This window comes from Sapajus apella, unplaced genomic scaffold (assembly GCF_009761245.1).
Source record: "Sapajus apella isolate SASKATOON/1434 unplaced genomic scaffold, GSC_monkey_1.0 scaffold92, whole genome shotgun sequence".
NCBI lineage: Eukaryota > Metazoa > Chordata > Mammalia > Primates > Cebidae > Sapajus > Sapajus apella.
This window is the reverse complement of record NW_022437032.1, coordinates 2,037,927-2,061,870: the sequence shown is the minus strand read 5'-3', so window position 1 is coordinate 2,061,870 and position 23,944 is coordinate 2,037,927. Positions and strand designations below refer to the sequence as shown.

The 23,944-nt window shown below is 42.6% G+C and overlaps 1 protein-coding gene and 4 long non-coding RNA genes across 15 annotated transcripts in view; 3 read left to right on the top strand and 2 right to left on the bottom strand.

Annotated features, from left to right (window-relative positions):
• LOC116535150 overlaps window positions 1-1,681 on the top strand; it is a 17,166-nt gene extending 15,485 nt beyond the window's left edge. The window contains exon 3 of the long non-coding RNA XR_004262063.1: window positions 1,214-1,681. This is a non-coding gene — a long non-coding RNA (uncharacterized LOC116535150). The remainder of the gene's footprint in view (window positions 1-1,213) is intronic.
• On the bottom strand, window positions 656-1,803 carry LOC116535151. Its single transcript, XR_004262064.1, has 2 exons — window positions 1,761-1,803; window positions 656-773 (listed from the first exon to the last, which is right to left on the bottom strand). It is a non-coding gene; the product is annotated as an uncharacterized LOC116535151 (long non-coding RNA).
• A 2,458-nt stretch (window positions 1,804-4,261) lies between these two features.
• LOC116535148 lies at window positions 4,262-5,657 on the top strand. The gene is made up of 2 exons (XR_004262061.1): window positions 4,262-4,800; window positions 5,547-5,657. It is a non-coding gene; the product is annotated as an uncharacterized LOC116535148 (long non-coding RNA).
• Window positions 5,658-8,052: 2,395 nt separating this feature from the next.
• BCAS1 (breast carcinoma amplified sequence 1) overlaps window positions 8,053-23,944 on the bottom strand; it is a 118,273-nt gene continuing 102,381 nt past the window's right edge. For 6 of the 11 annotated variants that reach the window (XM_032255954.1, XM_032255958.1, XM_032255955.1 and 3 more), the window contains 3 exons: window positions 17,006-17,071; window positions 12,558-12,821; window positions 8,053-9,521 (listed from right to left, as the gene is read on the bottom strand). In XM_032255954.1, the coding sequence (XP_032111845.1) occupies window positions 9,447-9,521; window positions 12,558-12,821; window positions 17,006-17,071 (405 nt within the window). In that variant the 3' untranslated portion in view covers window positions 8,053-9,446. The remainder of the gene's footprint in view (window positions 9,522-12,557; window positions 12,822-17,005; window positions 17,072-23,944) is intronic. The other 5 variants (XM_032255956.1, XM_032255962.1, XM_032255960.1 and 2 more) reach the window with 2 other exon arrangements.
• On the top strand, window positions 12,820-15,579 carry LOC116535149. Its single transcript, XR_004262062.1, has 2 exons — window positions 12,820-13,246; window positions 14,567-15,579. It is a non-coding gene; the product is annotated as an uncharacterized LOC116535149 (long non-coding RNA).

Sequence of the window (23,944 nt, the reverse complement as noted above, 5' to 3'; positions counted from 1 at the left end):
CTTCCCTTCCCTTCCCTTCCCTTCCCTTCCCTTCCCTTCCCTTCCCTCCCCTCCCCTCCCCTCCCCTCCCCTCCCCTCCCCTCTCCTCCCCTTCTCCCCTCCCCTCCCCCCTCCTTCTCTCCCCTCCCCATTTTTCTCCTCTTAAAGTAGAACCTCCAACTCTGCTAGGTGTTTGTCTGTTTACTCTTTTTTCCAAGCTTCTCTTCAAACTGCATTTCCCAGGTTCCATTGCCAACTGGCTTCTGGTTAGGTTGAGCCAGTGGGAGGCACTGACACCTATTTTTCCTGCCTCCTCCCTCCAGTCAGCAAAAAGGTACTGCTTCACACAGCCCCCACCTGGTTCCCGCTACCCGCAAGCAGCCTCGTGCCAGTCCATATGGGGTTCTACGTCCCACAGGTTGCCCAGTTCCCTGGCTCCAGTGACATCGCCTCTTCCCTTTGGCTGTCTGTCTCTAGTGGCAGTTCTGTTTCTTCTATTTCTAATCTCTGGGTGGGCCTCATGCCCTATGTTTGTCTCTGAAACTCTTCCAAAACCTTTAAACTAGTGCCCATATTAATGTCCTTCTATTCAGCTACTCGTCATGGGGTAGATGCTCCCGAGAAAACCCGAAGACACAGATGTTTTTAACCTAAGACGCAGACCCTGAGACAAGAATTTGGGTGCCAGTAGTTTATTTGGGAAGTGACCCCAGGAAGCACAAATGTGTGTGTGGCGGTGTGCTCACAAGTATGTTACTGCTGTGGGTGACGGTGGCTCGGTCTTGCTGAGGACCCTTGAGAGAACATGAAGACGACCCCTCAGCAATGTCCCACTGAGAGATGGGGCAGCTGAGATGTTTGCCTGCCATCTCTCATCTGTCATTGATTGAGGGTTGCCCTTGGGGACATAAAATTTCAGGTTTTTCAAAATTCCCTGCAGGTGGGCTAAATAAGCCCCTACAGCCCCTGGAGAAAGCCACCGAGAGGAAAAGCAAAGAACCAGGAGTTCTGGGTGGGAAGCTGTCAGTGATGCAGGTAAACTCAGGTGGGCTGAAGACGATGGGGCAAGGCAGACACAGCACCTGCTTCCATGGCGACCTGGCCAACGTTATAGGTAGATGCCACCATGCGGCCAAGGACAGCCAAGGGTGGACCTGACTTTAAAATGGGATGAACAGCCGGGAAAATGAACATTTTTCTTTGCTCTCTCTCCTCCTTCCTTTCCTTTTTTTAGATAAGCCAGCCAGCCAACTGCTTATGAGGATGAGGAGAAGCTGGGACAAAATTTAAGGATGTCCCAAAGGCTGGGTGGCCTTGAGTCCGTGAAAGTGAACACAGATGTTCTATCTCAGGCCGAGGTCATCTGCGTCCTCATCAGTAAGCTAACCCAGCACTCTTCACCTGCCAGACACCGCGCCTACGTGCCATAAATACGTGTCTCGTTTATTCTCAGCAATTTTCTGAGACAAGTGCTGTTGGCATTCCCATTCCACAGAGAAACTAAGGCTCTGAGAAAAAGTAATTTGCTCAAGACGGCCTTGGATCATGGGTGTGAATCATCTGGGTGAAAGACGAGGCCAAATTCTAAGTTCACGTTTACAACACTTGGAAATTACCATTTCAGGCTGGGCGCGGTGGATCACACCTGTAATCCCAGCATTTTGGGAGGCCGAGGCGGGTGGATCTCGAGGTTAGGAGATCGAAACCATCCTGGTTAACACGAAGAAACCCCGTCTCTACTAAAAATACAAAAAAATTTAGCCAGGCGTGGTGGCACGCACCTGTAGTCCCAGCTACTCAGGAGGCTGAGACAGGGGAATCGCTTGAACCCGTGAGGCGGAGATTGCTGTGAGCCGAGATCCTGCCACTGCACTTCAGTGACACTTCAGTGACACTGCACTGGGTGACAAAGTGAGACTATATCGCAAAAAAAAAAAAAAAAAAAGAAAAGAAAAGAAAAAAAAGAAAAAGAAAAATAATCATTTAAGTGTCCTTTTAAGTGTCAAAGCCATTTAGAGGTTTTCTCTCTTTCTTACAATTTTCAAAGAAGCTTAATAAAAATGATGACACAGTATAATAAATATCTAAAAGACAGCTCAGGCCACCCAGTAAATATGAGTTGAATTGCTTTGGTATTAGAGTATTAGATCCTCCCTGCAGCCAAAATATAAACCTATGTCACCCTCCAGCTCAAATATCTTCCATGGCTCCCCATTGCCCTCAAGAGACAATTTAAACTTCCTACTATGGACTCTTTACTCCAAGTCCCTGATGGTCCCTGGTGCGTCCCCAGCTTCCATCTTCTTATCCATTCTCCCCACAGTCTCCCTTCAGCCATGCTAAGCTACCTGCCATTCTCTCTGTGGACTCCAGGCTTTTGTACTTGCTGTTCTTCTGGGAGCCCTTTTGTCCAACGCTTATTCATTCTTTGTGAGTTAGCTGTCACCTCCCCAAAGTGGCCGACCTCTACCCCCTGTGGTCTTGCACCAGTGCCTTCCCCTGAGTCCCACAACATCCTGCGTTTGCTTCTCTTATGTTATATTATTGTCTTCTGCCTGCCTGTCTCTCCCACAGACATGAAAGCAAGCCTTTGTGTGCTTAGGATGGATTTCAACCTTGGCTCTGCCATCTGTGTTCTTGGGCTAAGTTTTTTTTTTCTCTCTGAGCCTTAGTTTCCTCATCTGTCAAGGTTAAGTGATGTGACACACAATACCTGGCATCTAGTGAGGTCCAATGTTAGCTCTTATTATCCATGCATCTTCAGGGCCAGCTTTGGACCAAACACCCTGTTGATATTCTGTGAAGTGGTAGCTCTACCTAGACCAATGGTTTTCCAATTTTCTCCTTCTTTGGAACCACCTGAGGGGTTGCTAAACCACAGGTTACTGGGTCCCACCCCAAGAGTTTTTGATTCTGCGGGCACAAAGTGGGGCTTGAGAGTTTGCATTCCTAATAGGTTCTCAGGTGACGCTGAGCCTGCTGGTCCTGGGACTGTACTTTTAGAACCACTGGGCTGATCACCTGGGAAGAGTGGATGTCTGGTTAGCATGATCAGGTATTCGGAGCTAAAACAAACTCACGCTAGAGGATAAGGCGATCCATCACGGGTGTGGCCACAGAATATTTGTTTATCAATTTAACCTTTCAACCATTATTTGTTGAGTACCTCCCAGGTCCAGGCATTGTGCTAGACACCAACAATAGAACGATGATTGAGCAAGACAAGAAGGCCCAGATCTTGATAAGTTCACAGTCTAGTGGCCCTGCTTTGGAAGGTGAGGACTGTCATGACACAAATCCCATGGATCTAAACTGAAGGGGCATAATTAGTTTGGGGAAAGGTTAGCCTTCAAACCACTGATCTCATCATTGTTTTCTGTCGACTGCATCGGCGTATTGCCTTCTCACTAACGATTTCACCAAAATGAGCCATGAAAACTGATTATGGTATTCTCATCATCCCTTGGCCTGGAACTGCAGCCATCCTTTGGAACAGTTTTAGGATGAAGTCGACCCATGGAACATGGCAGAACAGAGTGTCAGAGAATCAGAGCCAGGCTGTGAGACTGGACACCAGTTACAGGAAACGATACATTTCCTTATTATCGTCGTTAGCTGGGACACAGTCTCAGAGAATCAAAGCCAAAGATGTTATAGAACACCAATGACACGGAATCATAAACACCCTTATGATGACGATTATCTGCCAATTCAGGTGGGGGCTTTCTGTTACTTGGTGCTAAAAGTCCCCCATGATAAAATAGCCTGCATTTACTAAGTGCTTACAACGTGCCAGCCACTGGACTGAATGTTTGGTGTGCACCATCTCACTGCATGTTGGCAGCAACCCCACACGTAGGCTCTATTACTAATCGATTGTTGAAGGAGGACATTCAGAGTTGAAGTCACTTGCTCTCTAGTTGGGAGTGGAGAGGATGAGAGTTAAGGCTGCTCCGTGGAGCAGGATGGGCCAGTAAGGGTTATTTAAATGCATTGCCAACGACACCAACCTAAACGTTTGGCAATCACACAGCCTTCCTTGAGCTTCTTCCAAGATGGAGCAGATAAGAATGGAAATACAATCCAACCAACCTTATCTTTGTTTGGAGGGCTGAGAATAGTAGAAGGCAACTGACTTGCCCAGTTCAGCTTTCTCCATCTAGTTCTCCTCATTAAGCTTGACTGCTTTCTAGAAGTTAATCAAATACATCGTCAGGCTGCTGTGGCCCAGTTTCCTGGTTAGGCAAGCAGGGAAAAAGGACTGGGTATTGTAGAACCCCAGGTCCTGCAGCTCCCCCACGTGGCTGCATTTTGACAAAAACATGCTTCCGAGAGAGGAGATCGAGTAAGAAACCAGCCCTTCCGCGGCTGTCATTAGCAGATGTGCAGCTGGGGGCCATTTTGTCAAGAAGTGGCTCATTTGGAAAAACAAAACAAAACAAAAAATGGCAAAAAAAAAAAAAAAAAAAAAATCTATACAGGTGCATGTCAGTCCCCGGTAATGAAATGTAACAAAGGAAGCACTTAAGTTCAGTGAGGGAAATACAGCTTGAAATTACAGATTGTACCCAGAGCACTTTATAAACGGTAATGTGGGATAATGGATTATCCCTACTTCGGTGAAATTGTGGACTGCAACTTCTGCTGGGGCAAGTTAAAGGGCCAGGAGATGGAGAGGGTCGCGGGGATGTCTTTCCAGAGAAGGGCAACAGAGGCTAAGGGGTTAAACTCCCCAGAAAACCAATTTATGCAAAGGGCTGGATCCTGACCAGCATTCTGCGCTAAAGATCTGAATTACAAATTTAGAGAATTTGCTGCTCGGTAAGTAATTTCTTTTCTTCCTAATGGAGACTGTAATTTCCAGCGGGCCGGGGCCACTTCATTTGCACTGATAGAGTGAACAAAATCTTGACCACGGAGAAGCCTAATTCTACTCGCTGTGCAAAATTGCCTTTTAAAAAGGCTTAAAGAGGGACATTCAAAGGATGGTTAAAACCAGCGCCTGTAATCTGACATTGCTGCAGAGCACATCCCCCAGTTTCCCCTGTGTTTGTACCTTGGGTTGGTTAATACCTGGAATCAGTTTTTTTCCCTTCCCTTTAAGGTAGGTAGTGTAGCTGATTTTATTTTTTTAAGGTATAAGATCTACTTGGGATCATCTGACATAAGAAATAACATTGTCAGATTCGTATTGGAGAAATCTGTGCCCTTCCAGGCGCTTTGAGAAGGGGAAGGATACGGATTCTCGATTTCTTGAAATCTAATTTTTTTTTAAAAGACACTTGGAATCTAATTTAATGAGACCTCAGTGCTTCTGGACTGTTTGCAAACAAACAAGAACAATCTAGAGTGTGTGTGTGTGTGTGTGTGTGTGTGTGTGTGTGTGTTCGTGCGTGTGTGAAGTGGGAGGAGGGAGGAGGGAAGAGGAAGGAGAGAGAGTGTGTGTTTAAAGCCCCGATAATTTGTCTAAAAAGCAAGGGGATTCATACAACAGAAACATAGGAATTACACTTCCTCTTTTTCTTCCCATTTTTGCTTCTATTTTGGTATGTGCCTCCTTCCCCAAGACGATGAATTCAGGAAGGACCACACGGGCTGCTGGGAACAACTGCTTTGAATGAATTCTTTTATGGATACCAGTCAGAAAGTCACCCGTCAGCTGGAACTGGAAGGGAGAGGGGTGTGTGTGTGTGTGTGTGTGTGTGTGTGTGTGTGTGTGTGCGCGCGCGCAGTGGCAGCCATTTCAGCTCAATAGCTCCATTCCTGGAAAGGCCAATTCTTCTTGACATGGGAGAAGACATACTTCCCTGCGTACCTAAAAATAAATAATAAGTAAATAAATAATAATAAAGGCATTTTGCTCCCTCCCACAGGTCTGAATTCTTCTTTCCCTTTTGATAATATTTTTTCTGTGCCACTTTTGCTTTGCTTATGTCCCCCACTGCTTGTTCTGAGTGGCATTTCTGGGAATCTGTGTCCTAAAGGCTTTCTTGGGTTCACTGGTGAGTTTCTGCTCTTTTTCACTCTAGTTCAGCATAAGGGGTGCACATTAGTATTTATTGTAAACGCATCGGGAATGGGATCTCAACACAACAACAACAATAACACAAACGCACACACAGAAAAAAAAATAGAGTGTGAATTTGTTTCTTAAGCTATAACTGAATTTAGAGTTCTCCCAATAAGTCATTTGCTTTACTTCTCTTTGGCCTTTCTTGCTTTAAAAATAAAAGCAATTCCATTAAAAGACGATTCTCTTTTTTGGCCCAGAAGAAGAAATCAGTTATAAAAACTGTTGGCACACTTTGTAGAGAGATTCTCAGCAAAGAACGTTTTTTGTTTTGTTTTGTTTTGTTTTGTTTGAGTGGGGGGCTTGGGAGGGCTCCATCTGCCTTAGTAACTGGCTAAGGAACTGGCCTTGGCTACTCAGTCTGCTTCTCTCACTCCTGCCTAGGGGCATTTCTTATCTGGGCGAAAAGCCTCCGTACTCAGCGGGGTGAAACTTGTAAATGATACCATCACCTTCCTCAATGGACTGCAGCCCAGGAGCTCCTGGTGTTTGGAGACAAAGGAATGGCAGCTGCCTGGTTTCCTTGACTCATCCCGTGGCAAGGATGGACCCTCCCATCACAGGCTTCCCCAAGTGCTGTGTTCCTGCTTTGTTCCAAGTTAAGCATTCTGATACCAAGTGGCATGAGATAGTTCTCAACTGGGTGAGGCACAGGTGTGAGTACTCTGGAGGTATGGTAAGGAGGTTTGAAGATGCTAAGCCAGCTGCAAGGAAGAGACCTCTGGTCTTTATTTGAAACACGACTTCAGCCAGTCCGAACTGGGAGCTCACAGACCCCAGCAGCACGGGATCCTGTCCTCACTTACATCGGGGTTTTGAGTGATACTGTATTTTTCTGAACACATTTTCCAAATGCCTATTTGCCAAAGCCATGGTGTAATTTGCATAAGCAGCAAACTTGTCCTTATAGTATAGGTCCACATCAGGAGAGTGTATTCAATATTTACTTCCGATCAATGTGTGATGAATTGCTTAAGAGATAGATTTGTTTCAGCCAATGTGTATGTGTGGATCTGTGTTAGTTACATGTGTTTATTTGCATGTAAGTATGACTGTGTGAGTGCATGGATCTATTCCTGCATGATATATATTCATACACATGAGTATGTGCACATGTATGTGAATATGGGTATAAATACATATCTGAACATATATGCCTGTGTCTGTAGTGGACACTGTCAATGCACTCATCCTCCAGTTACTTAGGCAACCAGCTTCGCAGCTCAAGGGGGGCAGCCTGCTCATCCTCCCACCTCCCAGGGCAGCCCAGAACTCACCTACAGGGGTTCAAAGGCTGGCCCCCTTGCCTCAAGGTCAAACTATCTGGGTGGTGCAATTCATGTTCCAGCTGAAACCAACCTTGCCCAACTCCTTTCTTGCCCTCTTCTTTTTCTATTACCCCTTTCCCTGGGAGCCCACTCCCAGTATATCCTATGCGTCCAAATCCCCATCTCAGGCTCTGCTCCAGGCAACCTGGCCTAAGACAGCGCTTTTATTTGTTTTTTTTTGAGACGGAGTCTCGCTCTGTTGTCCAGGCTGGAGTGCAGTGGCCTGATCTCAGCTCACTTCAACCTCCGCCTCCTGGGTTCAAGTGATTCTCCTGCCTCAGCCTCCTGAGTAGCTGGGATTACAGGCATGCACCACCACACCTGGCTAATTTTTGTATTTTTAGTAGAGATGGGGTTTCACCATGTTGGTCAGGCTGCTCTCCAACTCCTGACCTTGTGATCTGCCTGCCTTGGCCCCCCAAAATGCTGGGATTACAGGTGTGAGCCACCATAGCGGCAAGACAGCCCTTTTCTATACATGCATGTGTGTGTACCTGCAAACATGTGCACACATTTGTGTGTGTGTGCCCATATACAAGGAAATTGGGGAGGATCTGGGAGAGAATTATCTTCCAAAAAAGAAAATGGAGGAATAGTATGGATTTTCTACTGTAGAAGGTAGAACATCTCGGATATGCAGTGGGACTGCTTTGAAAATTGGAAATTAAAAGATACTTTAGAAGTAAATGTACTGTTTATTAAATCAGAGAAAGATACAGTTTACATGACTGTCAGTCAATCATATGCTACTTTGAATTACATTTTAATAGACTCAGGATCCTATTTACTTCTTTGTACAGGTATTAAAAACAACTCAGGTATTTGAATAAATCTTCTGTAAATTTTTATTAACTGAGGTTATAGGGAGGGTTTTATCAGAGCACATCCTGAGAACATTAGGAATGACAGACACACTTGAGATGAGTGTCAGACAGAACAGATGAAGCGAGCCCCTCAGCCATCTGAGAAACATTAATAATGTAAGATAGCAGAGACCACATCTTTGTTAGGGATACAGAATACAGGATAAAAATGGGGACCTTGCTGCCCCCTTGTGTTGCAAAATAACCGTGCAATTTTATTTGTTTTTTTTTTTTATTTGTTTTTTTAAGTTGTAGTCTTTGCCCTTGACGTTGGGCCTCAAAAGCAATTGTTTTCCCAAATCATTTTAAGCCCTCCCCAGTCAATCTTTTCCCTCTCATCAATAACTTACAAGGACCCTGTGAAAAACAACGCTTATCCATTCATTTTTCATACCCCACACATTCCATTCTAGGAAACTGGCAACCGCCCAGCACGCCTGGGTTCTCCCTCCTTGAGATGTGAATTTAAACAAACGGATTTTCATCTCCCCTCTTCAAGCTTAGAGGATGAGCATGTGTTTGCTACAATGCTTAATTCCTTCTCACAGCATTTCTCTTCTACAACTTACTTGCCACTGCCATTTTTTTTTTTTTTTTTTTTTTTTTTTTTTTTTTTGAGACAGAGTCTTGCTCTGTTGCCCAGGCTGGAGTGCAGTGGCACAATCTTGGCTCACTGCAACCTCCAACTCCCGGGTACAAGCGATTCTTATGCTTCAGCCTCCCGAGTAGCTGGGATTACAGGTGTGTGCCACCATATCTGGCTAATTTTTGTCTTTTTAGTAGAGACGGGGTTTCATAATGTTGGACAGGCTGGTCTTGAACTCCTGACCTCAAGTGATCCACCTGTCTCGGCCTCCCAAAGTGCTGGGATTACAGGCGCGAGCAACCACTCCTGGCCACCACCACCATTTTCATCACTTAACCCTAATGCATTCCTCTGTCCCCTCCCTTTCCTGCTTGGTGATCATCGACTCTTCCGACCTAACTAGGTGACCTGCTAAACCATCTTTCCAGTTATTTGCCAGAAAAGACTGGACCAGAGACGTAAATAATACACCTCAATATACAACAGCTCGGGCTTAATTTCTAGGCAGAATTTCGCTTGCTGGCCATCAGAAGAATATATACATAAAACGTGTTTGGGGAGGAGATGGAGTAAGGAGAACACATCTTGTTGGCAGGAGAACCTGGTGGGATCCGTGGTGTTTACTTGGATTTGCCAACTGGTCCGATGGATACTGGGTCTGTTTGCACTTGAGCATCCAACATCCGCTTTGGTCCCTGGAGAAAAACAGAAAGATGTTGCTGCCTGTCGAAGATCTGTAATTTCAACAGCAACAATGGCCACTTATGTAGCACTTACTCTGTGCTAGGTGCTGTGCTAAATTAATATAGCTCATTCTTCAGTGGTGGATAAGAGAATGGTCTCCAATCAGACGCCCTGGTTCAATGCCCAGTTACGTGACTTTCTAGCTTAGTGAAATCTTGGACAAATTACTTATCTCTGTGCTTTGGTTTCTTTTTCTTTAAAATGGAAATGACAAACTTATCTCAGAGGGTTGTTCCCAAGATAAAGCGAGTTCATTCTTAGAATGCACTTAGCACCTGGGGTGCAGAAACCCCAACCAATTATCTCACTTTGGCCCCTCCCCAGTTACCACCTAGGTTCATTATCCTGTTTTATTTTCTGTCAGAACATACCACTCTCTGAAATGATCTTATTATCTAATTTTTTGTCTAACATCCATCTTCTATTTTTTTTTTTTTTTTTTGAGACAGAGTCTCGTTCCGTCACCCAGGCTGGAGTGCAGTGGCACGATCATGATTCATTGCAACTTCCGCCTCCCAGGTTCAAGCGATTCTCCTGCCTCAGCCTCCTGTACTTTTAACTTTATAGTTTTAATAATTTTGTTTTTTCTACTTATCTATGAAGACTTTTTAGCTCCATGCTTCCCCTTAGAATATGAACCCCTAAGGTCAGGTACCCTGTACCCTTTCTTTTCTGAGTATACCACCCCTCGTGCCTAGTTCAAGGCTTGGCACATGTTTTCTACAAAGGGCCATATGGTAAATATTTTAAGCCTTATGAGCCATGCAGTCTAGTCAGCTAGTCAATCCAACAAGTCAACCGTCATCATGCAACTAGTCAACCCTCATGTTTTTGTGCGAAAGCAGCCACAGATAACATGTAAACGAAGGAACGTGGCAGTGTTCAAATAAAACTTTATTTACAAAAACAGGAGCTGTGTTTTTAATACCCCTGGTCTAGCTCAGTGCAAGGATTCTAAATATTCTACAAATATTTGTTAAATGAATGACCAGATTATTAGAAATCATCTGAACTTCCCCATACCATCTTCCTTTTTCGGCCTTCCTACCTACTGTGGAGGTTGGCTTCCATTAGAATAATTAGAAGCCACAATGTAAAATCATTCCCTGGGTGGTGTTCATTTCAAACGAATGAATAAATCATGGGTTAAAAAATGTAAACTAAAAGAAACCCAAATATTTTCCCCAACATTTTCTTTTCCGGCCCATTAGCAACTTGCTACTCAAAGGGTGGTCTCCAGATCAGCCGCTTTTGTAGCCTCAATCAGGAGCTTTGTGGAATCCCAGGTGGGGCCTCAGAACCACTCAATCAGAATGTGTGTTAATCGATCCCTGGGTGATTCATGTGCACAGAACATTTTGAGAAGACTTGTGTTAGCAAATCCAATAGAGCCTCGCCTAGGTGGGTGAAGTATTTCTCTCAGGGCTACAAACCGGCATTCTTGCTTTACATCAGCATTGACACTCTCACATCAGTGAAACCATGGCAAGGGCTGCATGATTAGTTTGAAGACTGCACTACATCCAGAAAGAAGAAGCTAACAAAGAACCATCACATCTTGTGGAATAAGGAGAGAGAAACTATGAGTGTGAGGGTGCTTTAGATGGAATGCTCAATAAATATTTTCGGAAGAAAAATGAAAGAAGGGAGAAGGGAGAAAAGGAAGGAAGGGAAGAAATTTCAGTGGTTTCCATATGTAAATCAAATTATTAGTAGATACCTAGTTTCAGTGTCTCCATCCATAAAGAAGGTGTTTTTTAAACATGCAAGTAGAAATTGTAAGTATGGTTAAAGTTGAGTACAATGTTTTATCAAAGGGTAACAATTTCAAGTAATGTATTCCAACTTTATATTTCATATTTTAGTATCTATTATTTTAATCTCATCCATTCATTCCTTTGTTTATCAAGCACCTGCTGTTTACGTGGTTCTATTTCAAGTGCTTGAGACACAGCCTTGAACCTGAAAGGCGGTGCCCTACCCTCATCGAGCTAGGAGTTCAGTGGTGAAGACGAGCTTCGATTTTGCAGAGGAAAGTAAAATAAGCAAATCTAAAACACTTCCTCACCAGTCTGCCTAAAATTGCAAGCAGTAAAAAAAGTTCCCTGCATCTAGCAGCCCTTGATTCTATAGTCCATGAAGTAATACAATTGTGCATTTATAACCCTGTTAAATTAAATTAAACAAGCAGGAGGCTTTTAGCCTGAGGCAGTCTCTTTACTCGGTATCTATGTAACAAATTGCAACCACACTTAGTAAGTAAACAAACCCAAACCTACTTTACGAGTATACTTTTTTGTAACAAATAGCCAGCTTGTAGCCAAGCACAAATAGCTGAGCTTTAGCCAATCACTAGCAACCAATTAATTAGACCATTCCCTAATAAGGCAGACACCTCATCACATCATGGCCAAATAAGGCAAAAGCCTCATTGTACCCAATCAGATAAATTTTCTACTTTGCTTCCATGCTTGGCTTATAAAAGCTTACGGCTCAAGTCACTGGGCCGTGTGCTCTGAACCCCTTTTGGTTTTGAGTGCTGTCCAATGTATGAATTGTTCCTTGCTCACAACATAAAGTGTGTTTAATTTGATTTGTCTAATTTTTTTGACACTTCAAATTGGTATAATATAATGCAAATAAAATAAGCTAATAATGCATTAATTCTCCATCCATTCACTTATTCAACAAATAATTACCAGAGCTACCCATAAGACACTGAACAAAGATGATGATGGTGATGATGCTGCTGATTGCTGCCTAGGTCTCAGGCACTGTGCTAGGTGACTACATGCAGTATCTCACATAACTATTTGGTAAAGTCTATGAGTTAGACACCATCCTTCATACACAGATAAAAACTCTGGTTCAGAGGGACAATAACTTGCTTGAGGTCTCAGCTTGTAAATGGAGAAGGATTTAACCTTCTTGGGAAGGAGAGAGCCCAGAAAGAAGAGGCAAAAAAAAAAAAAAAAAAATCCACATACCAGGCCCTTAAAGAAGCCCCCAAGGGACTGCTGCCGCTTCTCAGGTCTCTTTTGGAGCTTGTCCCCGTTCTGCAGTGAGTTCGTGTCCACCGTGGCCTGCTCTGTGCACTGGGCTGGTTCTTTGGCTTCCTGCTTGTTGCTCTTCTGCTTGTTCATCTCGGCTGCTGACTTCTTGTCCTTCGAGGAGCCGTCTTTGCCCTTCTGGGGTGTTCCTGTTAGTTCTGGCTCTGGCGGTGTGATAGTCTTTTCTGTGGAGTCTGATGTCTACAGCAGTTTCAAACAAAGCACATTTTTAGTGGCTGCAAGACAACTCTTAGTTGCAAGGGAATAAATATGTTAAAACGGAGATGTTCAAATGTTGGGTGGTATCTACGTTTTCATAATTCCTAGGTGAAATGGAAGTGAAAAAAGAACAATGTGCACTTATGAAGTCATGGTGGGGACATTTATTTAGTTATCTGACAATCCATTAATAAATTTTATGCTATCCCAGAAAAGCTCTCTTTGTCCCTTATTCTGGTACCAGAACTTGGCTTTTCCTTGAGGAACCATCCTTCTTCCTCATCTACTCCAAGTGGTCCAGGCAAACTACTTCCACCTCTAGACAAGAGCATGTGACTTAGGCCTGGATGATCAGAGTGTTGCATGTGATTGGCCTGCTGTGACTGGCTCAGCAGAGCCTAATGCAGGTAACACTGAAGCTGATCTCAGAGCTTTGCTGAAATAATCAAGAGAGAGGCTGGTTCCCTTTCTGTTAGATTTGAAGCTGTGAAGATGTAAGACTGGAGCTTCCAGAATCACCAATATTTCTAGGGAAAATCTTTCTGAAAAGGAAGCCAACACAAAGAAAAGCACAGCTGAGAGGTCAAGAGAGAGAGAGAGAAAGACCAGGCACTGATAGTATGCTGTGCTCCTTCTAGATCTAGCTGTTCCTGAAACCCTTTTATGTTTCAGCCAGCTTTGAGGGGGCTACTCCCACTTGCAGCCACATGTGAGTTTTTTTTTGGGGGATGCGGGGATGCCCCTTCTTTTCTCCATGATCTATCCTAATTTTTGGTGTGAAATTGTCCTTTTGCTTCATGAAATGGTGGCAAAAGAGATTATTATTTTATTGGTTTTGGATGTATATCCTTTTTTTTTTTTTGTCAAAATGAAAGGTTTACAAGCCCACATGGTTCCAATAATTTGATGAGATGAGGCTGTAAAATCCAACATTCTAGTAAATGCAGGCTGGGGTAAGAATAATCATTTGGATATCTGATTTCTCCAGCTGCAAAAGCAACAACAGTCCAAAGAAATATTTCTCTAGTGTAGGGAAAGCACCAGTTCAAGCAAGGCTGGCTTTGATGTTGGGGAGAAAATTTAGAGTAAGGGAGACTGAGTGTTACATGCCCTGTCCAAAGGGCAACAGTTGTTGCAATCCAGCCAAGAGACACCACGTAGGCCTGCAGCCCCAGTGTGGTCAGAGCGCTTGTGTTTACCAAGAGGACCCTGAAATTAAATTTTTAAAAATGCAAAATATGTCAAGTTTTTTTTTTTTTCTTTTTTTTTTTTAGGATGGAGTTTCGCTTTCGTTGCCCAGGCTGGAGTGCAATGGCGTGATTTCGGCTCGTTGCAACCTCTACCTCCCAGGTTCAAAAGATTCTCCTGCCTCAGCCTCCTGAGTAGCTAGGACAACAGGCATGCGTCACCACACCTGGCTAATTTTGTATTTTTAGCAGAGACGGGGTTTCTCTATGTTGGTCAGGCTGGTCTCGAACTCGTGACCTCAGATGATCCACCTGCCTTGGCCTCTCAAAGTGCTGGGATTACAGGCATGAGCCACCACACACGTCATGTTAAGTTTTAAATATTGACTTCAAAAGTTTTAAAGCCCCGATTGTGGTAAACAACTGGCAAATACAATTGACCCACCAGATACAGGCGTATAAGCCTGATTCAGGAAGTTATGTACTGTCCCCAGGTAAAAAGTTCTAACAAGAACTTTTCCTTTATTCTTTAGAATAAAGAAAACAAGGTAGCAGCTTTGATGGAGAGCTTTCCTTTCACACCAGTGAATCATGTACACCCCTTAGAAATAAGTGGGAAGATAAACAGCAGAGACTCCCCAGTCCAGAAGGCCTCCACAGGTGCTCTTCAGAGGACAGAAATCCTTGAAGCAGCAGCAGACATCCAGTGTACCTTGAGAAGCTCTTCTGCAATACATGCCCTGAATACTTCTAGCAGAGCCCAGCTGTCGGAGTTGCAGTAAATGCTAAGATATGCATGTCCAAGTACAATAGATAGCCCAGAGCAGATACTCTCCTTAGAATGAAACAGAAACTCTCACCGCAGCGCTCTTCAGAAAGGCCAGAAACCAGAGATCCCAGTTCAAATGCCTTGTTAACTGTTTTTGTTGTGTAGAAAAGTTTAAGATGCAGTGAGTGGCTAAGAGCTCAGTGGCTGTAGTGAGAGGGACCCGGTTTGATTCGAATTCCATCATAACCTTGCTGTGTGACCGAAGATACTGACCTCTCAGTTTCCTCATCTGTACGGGAGCAATAAAAGACATGACACCTTATGGTGCTGTGAGGATTAAATCAGCTAAAAATGGAAAGGACACGCCAATGTTCTCAAGTCTGAATCCAAGGCTCTGGAAAGTAAAATTCCCAACTGGATTCTCAAAACACTCCTAGGCGGGTATAAATAGAATATGTTTCCAGCTTATTTGGATTTGTATGGACGTCATTCCAATTTTAGAATCACCGAGATTATTGGCATAATTGCGTCACTGTAAAATTCCAGACAAAATGTACCATCATATTTAAGCTTTTCTTTTTGAATAAAATAATTGTATCCTGTTTTTAAATAATAATCTTTGGGAATTTTGGTTCCAAAGTTGTCTAGGGAATTAGTTTGGGGGTCAGGTATAGTCATAACTTAAGAAACAAAACGAGTATAGTACATAGCAATATATTTCCTGTTTAAAATGTAGAATAAGCCCATTATTATGGAAATAAAAATATCATAACTTATTTACAGTAATTGCGGTCCATTTGTGTATGTGATATGGGTGGGCAACATTATAAGCTGGAAATTCCCCATCAGCAGCATAATAGTAATAGTGACAAATAGATACTGTTAGCAATAGAATTGTGCTCCCACCCCAACACATATGTTGAATCCCTAACTCCCAATGTGATTATATTTGGAATAGGAAGTAATTGAGGTTAAACAAAGGCATAGGGTGGGGCCCTGATCCAGTAGGATTAGTGTCCTTATTGGAAGAGATATTGGCGAGCTTATTCTTCTTTCTCTGCCTTGTAAGGACACATAAGCAAGAAGGTGGCCGTTTACAAGCCAGGAAGAGAGCCCTCACCAGGAACCAAACCCTGCTGATTTGGTTACTCCTTAATCCTATCTGTTCCAGCTACAAGAACTTAGAGAAAATACATTTCTGCTGTTTAAGCAACCACCTACGGCATTTTGTTATGACAGCCCATGCTGACTAATATAGTAGCTGACATGTATTGAGCCTTCTGTACCAGAAATGATCTAAGTGTTTTACATGTATTGATTCATCTAAGTATGACAATCCTACGAGGCAGTACTTTTCATAGCCCCTCTATATAGATGAGGAAGTTAAGGCACTGGCAGATTTGGCACTTTGCCTAAGTCACACAGCTAAAAAATAAAAATAAATAAAAAAAATGGCTGAGCCAGGATTTAAACCAGACAGTTTGAATCTACCACTCATTCTTGTAGCCATTTCTCTGTATTGACAAAACTACTAGAAGAATATTTGACGCCATTTTTTTGTGTGTGGAAGTGTATTTTTAAGTTAAAAAAAGAGTACAGTTACATGATCCCATTTAAAAAAGGAACAAATGTAGTTATAAACATGTCATAGCTATGTTTCTTTAGAATAAAGAAAATAATGAAAGTAAACTGTGTGACCTCCCCCCAATATCTTTAACTATTCTGTTCAAGACATAGATTCTAGTACTTGCCAGACATTGTGTAAGATGATAGAGAAATAGAAGGAGATTTCTTGCTCCACAGACATTCCAAGTAGACATGAGAAAGGGCAGGGGAGATAAATAAATTATTACAATTTGCAATGATGCAGTGAAATAAAACAATAAGATGTAGTTATGAGAGGTGGACATGGAAGGTCTTTTTGAGGAGGTGACATTTATGGCAAAAGTGAAGGGTGAGAAGAAATTTTTAACTCAGAAAAGAGGGAAGCACACGTGTGAAAACTTTTTGATTGAATATAGCTGAGGACCTCTAGCTTGCTCAGGCTTGTGTCTGCAGATCTCAACATAGTTCTCGGTATACGGTAGGTGCTTAATCCTGAGATGTTAAATGAGTTGGCTGTGGCTGAGAATTTTATTGAAAATTAGACTGTGAAGCAGTGAGAATACAGCAGTGAATCCCACCACCAAACTGAGTTCAAGGTCACTTACTTGGTAGCTGGAGTCTTTCCCATTTATTTCTTCTGAGTGGGTGATCCCTCCATCCCCTTTCACTGACTAAAATAACAAACAGACAATGGCCTTCAGCCACCACAAGTACAGTAACATGGAGAATGCAAGAAAGTTCTGAAATGGATGATCCCAGTCATTTATCATTGAGGTTTGGGATCAAGACAAATGGAAGACCAACTGGAAACATATTACTCACGGGATATAGAGATTTCCACGCAATTTGTAACCAGATCTAATTAAATTCAAGTGTTGGCCTCCAAAAATAATAACAAAAGTACTAAATCCTGGAATTAGGCAATTTGAGACAAATGATGATGGTTCCAATTAACGTTGGAAGCCGGAGTTGGTTGAACACATTAAATGAATGCCTGAATGAACAATTGACCCATGAGTAGCCTTCCACTGGGAATATTTAGGTTTTGGGTGTTTTATTGCTTTTTTTTTTTTTTTTCCTCCTTGACAGTTATCAGTTTTGTTGAGTATTTCATTTTCAGAGTTACCAGTTTTGTTGAGTATTTCATTTTCAGAGTTACCAGTTTTGTTGAGTTTTTCATTTTCAGAGTTACCAGTTTTGTTGAGTATTTCATTTTCAGAGTTACCAGTTTTGTTGAGTATTTCATTTTCAGAGTTACCAGTTTTGTTGAGTATTTCATTTTCCACCCTTTAGCACCCTCTATAGCCAGCAACACCAGTGACACGGATGAATGGGGCTGGCCTTGACTCAAACTCCACACTCTATGCTAATGATTCTAGAAATATGATTCCAGGAGCAGCAGCTTCAGCACCACCTGGGAACTTGTTAGAAAGGCAAACGCTGGAGACCCACTCTGGATCTAGTGAATCAGAAACTTTGAGGGGCGGGGCCTCAACAGTCTGCATTTTAATAAGCTCTCCAGGTGGTACCGAGGGTTGTTTGAATTTGAGCACCACTGCTCTCAGCAAGTTGGCCATATACAAGTTCAGACTCGTGCTGGGGCCTGTGGTTTTAACGGTGCATTTAGTAATGTCCTATGCTTAGTGCTTGACACCTAAGAAATCTGGTAATAAAATGCTCAGTTCTTATCAACAATATCGACTCAGGTCAAATTCCCACATATTTGGTCACTGTGTAATGTCTTTTCTTCCTAGCTATGGGAGGAGTATAGCGAAGAGGGTTTCAGCAAGGTGGGGCAAAGAGGAGACTCTAGATTCCCCTGTTATTTACGGCCTTGGCTGTTCTCTTGGCAGGCAGTAAGAATCCACAACACACGCGCTAAGAACAGCCACACGGAAGGCAGAAAACACCTTTTGACTGATTAGTATTATGTATTTTTGTTATCTGAGCTATGATGTTCACTTTAGAGATAATACAAATTATTATTTATGAAGGATAATTTGTAGTGGAGTGCTTACTAAGTGCCGGGCTTGGTGCTAAATGAGATAATAACTTGCATTATTTCATTTATTCATTATGTCAGAACCTTATGATACAGGAATTACATTATTTCTCAGGGAAGGAAAGGGAAGCTCAAAGATACTAGCATCACCATAGAACTAGCAGTTTAAGTGCCAGTATTGGACAGCAGGCAATGACTCTGTATTCCAGACTCTTAACTACCTCCCCATGCTGCTCCCAGAAGGTAGGTGGCACCACCCAATCAATAAACGTGTATTGAGCATTCACTGTATGAAGTTGCTTAATGTTAGATTAAACAAAATGATGAAAGTTTGGATGAGATGGAGAATGACCAAACTCAAATACGGATGTTTATGGGATGACCCCTCATCAGGAGTCAACTGTGCTCTTCTTTATTTTTGCTATTATTATTTTTAAGAGACAGGGTCTCACTCTGTCACTCAGTCTGGAATACAGTAGCACAATCATCATTAACTGCAGCCTCAACCTCTGTGGCTCAAACAATCCTCCTGCCTCTGCCTCCCAAATAGATAGGACTACAGGTGCACACCACCATGTCCAGTTATTTTTTTCTTTTGAGACGGCGTCTTACTCTGTTGCCCAAGCTGGTGTGCAGTGGCATGATCTCAGCTCACTGCAGCCTCTGCCTCCCAGGTTCAAGCAATTCTCCTGCCTCAGCCTCCTGAGTAGCTGGGGACTACGGGTACCTGCCACCACGCCCAGCTAATTTTTGTATGTTTAGTAGACATGGGGTTTCACCATGTTGGCCAGGCTGGTCTTGGACTCCAGACCTCAAGTGATCCGCCTGCTTTAGCCTCTCAAAGTGCTAGGATTACAGGTGCGAGCCACTGTGCCTGGCCCAGCTATTAAATTTTTTTTTTTTTTTTTTTTGTAGAGTTGGAGTCTTACTATGTTGCCCAGGCTGGTCTTGAGCTCCTAGGCTCAAGTGATCCTCCAGCCTTGGCCTCCCAAAGTCCTGGGATTACAGACACACTGCTCTTTCTAATATACTGCTTGGTGTGAAAGAGGTGGTATCTGGAAGCTCCATGTACTGAGGAATGTCATTGTGTGGGTTTTGCTAAGGTTTTCAACCCAATGGCAAACAAAGATCAGACTGTTTTCTTTACAAAATTTAGATCTATCTACATGGAAAGTGGGTTTTTCCTTCCTCTGTGTCTTGTGCATTGTTCTACAAAGGCCAGTCTTGCTTGAGAAGGTTTAGAAAAAAACACAAACTCTTGGTTATTTCTTTCCTCCTCACAAACAGCTCTGTTAGCCTTCCCATCACACCCAGAGCTTTGGATACGCAGGGATTTCATTTAGCCTCCAAATTCAGGCTGTGTCGTAAGAGTGCTTCCTACTCAAGGACATTCCCAAGTGCCTATAGACTATGACTTTGGATCACATCTGTCAGCCTCTGGGGAATGTTGAGCGACAAACAAATGCACAAAATGGCTTTTTAGACAAAAACGGAATGGACATGAAGAATCATGCATGACCGGTCCACCACTTTCTAGGAATAAAGTCCCCTCACTTCCCCCCAGGAGAGAGGAATTTTAAACTTCCCCTTAGTTGCTTCAGTTTGGCATTCATTAGGGACTCTGCCAATTTAAGGTTTCAGTTTGCTTTCTTTCCCCCCATTTCTCTGAGAGTCCTTGGAGATGAATTGGGATTGAATCAGAGGCTATGTTGACAGCAGCAGATCTCAGCTGACATCATGAAAACAGACCTCTAGGCTGTCAGGGAGGTTACTGCAAAGAAGTTAAACTTCTTAAAAAAAAATGTATGTATGCAAAGGTGACTGAAGGTCAGATTTAGACTTAGAATCTTATTAAGTCCATCTGAAGTCACTTCTGTAATAGCAGTTATTATTAACAATTGTTCCCTCCCTCTCTCTCTCCCAACCTCCCTCCCTTCCTCCCTTGCTTCCTTCTCATTTCTTCTTTCCTCCCTTCCTTTCTCTTCCTTCCTTTTCCTTCCTTCCTTCCTTGTTTCCTTTTCTTTTCTTCTTTCCTTCCTTCTTCCCTTTCTCTCTGTCTCCTTCACTTCCCTTCTTTTCTTCTGTTTTTCTTTCTCTTTCCCTCACTTCCCTCCTTTTCTTCTATCCCTTCTTTTTTCTTTGCAGAGATAAATCAGGATAATTCATGTTGAACTTTGTATTCAAAGGAACCATAAACACAGAAGCTTATTTTTTTCCAGCTGTCAAAAATAGCAAAGTTACTGTTTAAAGAGACTAAAATTCTTCCAGAGAATAGTTAATACTTTGAAGAACAATTTAAAGACTATGAAGTAATTTCAGAGATTTTCCAGTGTGACACTGAGCAACCTTCCTCATGGAGTTAATTTTTATTCATGGAAGTCAAAGGTGAAGCATCTCAGGCCATTCAGCCTGCAGTGTTGAGGTGGAATCTACTTGTGACATCCACGCCTTGTATATTAATGAAATCATTTTTTATTTCTATCATCGTGTTCTGCATTCCTATAGCTTGACAGTCTGAGGAATGTTTGAACCACCTCCAATGTATATCACTTAGCTATTCAAAATACTAGCAAAAATGTTTGGTGGTCAGTTCACGTTTCTTTGAAAGGAAGGTTAATGTACTTTGATAGCAATATAATTCAAACACAATTGAGATTTAAAAGAAAAAGAATATTTTGTAAAATTTTAATATACAGTGAGTACATCTGCAATACTGTTTACCAGACCAGTCTCATGAGTACAAATCTGAGAAATGGGATCTACTGGAAATTTCTAGGATCAACAAAGGTAATGGATCTGAACTTAGTATTTTACCAAGATGCTCACTTGAAATGGAATTGGACTAGTCAGCCAAAATTCCCCAGCCATGGTAAATTTTGTTTCAGCAACAAGTATTTTTAGAAAACCTATGTCTAAGCTTTAAGTAAGCCATATATTAATTTTCTTTCCTTTTTTTTTTTTCTTTTTTTGAGATGGAGTCTTGCTCTGTCACCCAGGCTGGAGTGCAGTGGCACGATCTCAGCTCACTGCAACCTCTGCCTCCCAGATTCAAGCATTCTCCTGCCTCAGCCTCTTGAGTAGCTGGTATTACAGGTGTGTGCCACCATGCCCAGCTAATTTTTTGTATTTTTAGTAGAGACGGGATTTCACCATGTTGGTCAGGCTGGTCTTGAACTCCTGACCTCAAGTGATCCACTCGCCCCAGCCTCCCAAAGGGCTGGGATTACAGGTGTGAGCCACCATGCCTGGCCTGCCATATATTAATTTTCTTCTCCTTTGCCTTATTGTCATTTTAGGTAAGTGCAACAGCTCAATGCATCAAATGGTATTTCCGTAGAACATGTTACTAAAGAAATCACAAAAATGGAGCATGTGGTTGTCTTACTTTCATGTCCCTTTTGAGAATACCAGCTGCAGAAGCACAGGAAGCAGCAATAACACGAGTCAAAGGGTGAGCTTCAGAATCGACAAAATGACAACTACACAAAAAACGGACTTGGAATTCTGGCTCTCCCGCTTACCAGCTCTGAGACCATGGAAAAATCCCATAAATACGCATGAGTCTCTGTGTCCTCATGTCCATCATGGGGCAGAGAGAGCGTTTGTTTCCTAGGGTGCTCTATTAATAAATGAGATACTGCATGCAAGCTGCCTAGCACACAATAAATAAACAGTAGCTGTCGTCGTTATGACCACCAATAACTGAAAAGTGCTGGATGACTACAGAGACCCTTGTAGGGTAGAAAGGAATGCAGGTCATTGGTAGAGACAGGAATTGAGCACATCAATGCTTCCTTCAGAAATCTTTTTTTTTTGTTTTGTCTTTTTGTTTTTTTCCTTTTTGTGGAGAATGGGGTCTCACTATATTACTCAGGCAGGTCTCGAACTCCTGGGCTCAAGCTATCCTCCTGCCTCTGCCTCCCTAAGAGCTGGGATTATAGGCCTGAGCCACAGAGCCTAGCCCAGAAATCTTTCTTTAATGGCCAGGAGCGGTGGCTCAAGCCTGTCATCCCAGCACTTTGGGAGACTGAGGATGGTGGATCACCTGAAGTTGGGAGTTTGAGACCAGCCTGACCAACATGGGGAAACTCCATCTCTACTAAAAATACAAAATTAGCAGGGCACTGTGGCGCACACCTGTAATCCCAGCTACTTGGGAGGCTGAGGAAGGAACCTGGGAGGCGGAGGTTGCAGTGAGCCGTGATCATGTCATGTTGCACTCCAGCCTGGGCAACAAGAGCGAAAACTCCATCTCAAAAAGAAAAAAAATCTTTCTTTAAAGAGCAAATCAGTATTAGCCTTTTAATACTCAGGGAAGAATTTCAGATCAAGGACTTTTGGTTTTCTGCTTTGTAACTACCATCACAGATCAACCTCTTTCCATCTCCAATAGTACATTTCAACAGGTTTTGTTAGACTTACTAGATTGAATGTAATTAATTAAAAAAACTCTCTGATTTCATGAACGCCTCCTCATTTAGACCTTTCATTTACCCATTATTAAAGCTCATAGCATTTCTCTAAGCCTGACATTATTCCAAAAAAGATGTTCTTACAAATCTAATGGTCCAAAGAAAGACATGAGGTGGAGTAAATCAAACAATGTAGGTGATTAGTTTGGAGGAGGAACGCATTTTCAAGTGCAAGGTGTTATTAATATTGACGAAGCAGAAATCTGCATCTATATATTTCTATCTACCACCTTTATGGTTTCATCTGCCTACCTGCTTTGTGGACACATGAATGCAGTACTCTACCCACTCACTTTATAAAAATACACCAGCACTTCAAATATTCAATTTCTTGACATACAGCTGAATTAATATGTATAAGAATCTTTTCCTATTTAGGGCATGACAGATGTCTTAGATATTCCTTGCAATTATTTAAACCCTGCAGGAGCCCGTGGGATTTCTGTGAAGTGTTACATCTTTATGTGTTGAATGCACTGTTAAGACTTACATGATTCTGTTTTCCTTTCCCTAAAAAATAGTTATATTAAAAATGATATTTTTTTTCTATTTTTATTTTTATGAGTGGTAAATTTCTAGAAAGAAAGATCTCCAGCTGGGTGCAGTGGCTCATGCCTGTAATGCCAGCACTCTGGGAGGCTGAGGTGGGCAGATCACTTGAGGTCAGGAGTTCGAGACCCTCCTGGCTGACATGGTGAAACCTTGTCTCTACTAAAAATGCAAAATTAACCAGGTATGTTGGCATATGTTTGTAATTCCAGCTACTTGAGAGGCTGAGACATGAGACTCTCTTGAACCTGGGAGGCAGAGGTTGCAGTGAGTCGATATCATGCCATTGCACTCCAGCCTACGTGACAAAGCGAGACTGTTGGGGAGAGAGAGAAAAAAAAAAAAAAAAGGGGGGGGGGTGGAGAGAGAGAGAGAGAGAGGGAGGGAGGGAGGGAGAAGGAGAGATGCAAAGGACAGAAAAGTAGAAAAGCAATAATTCGGCGAATGGAGAAACTGAATACAAAGCATAGGTTTTGCAATTGAGTTTTCTCTTCCATTAACTCAGTTATTTAAATTATCTG